This window comes from Echinops telfairi, unplaced genomic scaffold (assembly GCF_000313985.2).
Source record: "Echinops telfairi isolate 266 unplaced genomic scaffold, ASM31398v2 ScPeMD7_7420;HRSCAF=8458, whole genome shotgun sequence".
Classification (NCBI taxonomy): domain Eukaryota; kingdom Metazoa; phylum Chordata; class Mammalia; order Afrosoricida; family Tenrecidae; genus Echinops; species Echinops telfairi.
Window position 1 is genome coordinate 44847427 of NW_022111320.1, and position 1610 is coordinate 44849036.

A 1610-nucleotide genomic window follows, 5' to 3' on the forward strand; every position below is an offset into this window, starting at 1 on the left:
AGTTCATTTCTTGTTATATATCTAATTATCTTTATAAATAAATATATTAAATTATCAGCAATTTGGCTTTATCTAGAGAACCCTGTCTAACACAGGGGGAAGGAGGGAGAATGGAAGGAAGAAAAGAAAACTAAGGACCTTTCAGGAATATTACCAATTGGATAGCTGAAAGGGTTGTGATGCCACAGCTGTCCTCTGGGCAAATCCCTCTGGCACAAGGCTGGCTCTGGGGCCCTCAGCTACAGGGAAGGTCCAAAGATCAGGTTCTTGTAGGTGTCTGAAGGGGCATCTTCTGCATTGGGGTGTCAGAGATAAGTGCAAGGACAAATCACAGCCCCACTTGTGTCCAACTCTTGTCCCACTCTTCCCCAAAGCGCCCTCAAAACTGCAAACGCTACAGTTACATTGGAGCAAGGGACTTGACTAAAAGTCTCTGAAGCCTAATGACTTCACCTGTTTGTGTTGATGGGCGATGACTAACATGTATTTTTCTGTTGTTCCTTCCAGGGCTCTCCCGGTTTCAAAGGTAGCGGCGGACACTGGGGAGAGGTTGGAGACCCTGTAAGTTTGGGGGACCTGCACCCCTTGTTTATTGATTTTCTTTTTCATGAAAAAATGTTCTTTTTTGGGGGGGCTTTTCTTCGGGGGAAGGAGTTGCTTTTCTTTTCCTATCTGATTCATAGGCATTGGGAGGAGTAGGGAAGAGGCTTACACAAATGTTTCCTGGCTTGTTTTGCTCAAAGGCAGCGGGTAGACCACCCTCCTCTCCACCCCCAAGCAGTGCTCAGTGGGTAACCTGCTAGGCAGCATTCTTTAGACCTGAAGCCCAGTACTTAGTACCTGACTACAGACTGAGGCTGGCACATAAATTCCTCCATGGAACAGAAGGTGGGTCAAGCATCCCCCAAGGTATGGCTCCCTTGTAAAGGGCAAGCATCGCAATGTTTGGCCTTCACTTGGTTCATCCATTAAATTAGGTGAATGGATTTGAAGGAAATAAAACCATTTAGATGTCTCTGTTGGGGATGGACAAAGTCCAGGTGGGATCAAGCCTGAGACAGTATCCCCTCAGTATCAAGCCCAACTCCTCCTCTGGGACTGCCATCCTATTAGCCTCTGATCCAGTCTAGACGAGGAAACAGTGAATCATGGAGGTTGGTGTGGAAACAGAGATGAAATTCTGCGTTTCTGATTCCAGGCCCTGGGCTCTTCCCACCACTGTCATCTGCCTCCATTTACTCCAAGAGAAGGGGGACATAAAAGATCTGGAGAGCTTAGGAAGACGGAAAGACTTGTTTTTTTAGCCTGGGTTTGGGCCAAATACAAACACAATGGGCTGGAAGTGTGTGTGTGTGTGTGTGTGTGTGTGTGTGTGTGTGTGTGTGTGTTTGAGAGAGAGAGAGAGAAACTGTTTTGAGGAATTTGTTCATGAAACTGTGGAGGCTGGCAAATCCCAAATCCATAAGCCAGGCTGGAGGCTTCTCCTGACTCTCAGGGTTACAATGGCCAATGAACTCCAATCTGCAAGTCAGACAGCAAGCTGCTGGTTGACATAGCTGGGACTGGAGGTGAGAGGACAATGAGTGAAAAGTAAGCTGCAGAGGGGGTGA

General features: G+C 47.1%; 1 protein-coding gene across 1 annotated transcript in view; it reads left to right on the top strand.

The window, feature by feature from the left end:
- Nucleotides 1-1610, top strand: part of COL6A5 (collagen type VI alpha 5 chain) — a 149102-nt gene that overhangs the window by 54790 nt on the left and 92702 nt on the right. The window contains exon 13 of the mRNA XM_045297696.1: nt 508-561. Coding sequence (XP_045153631.1) covers nt 508-561 — 54 coding nt within the window. The remainder of the gene's footprint in view (nt 1-507; nt 562-1610) is intronic.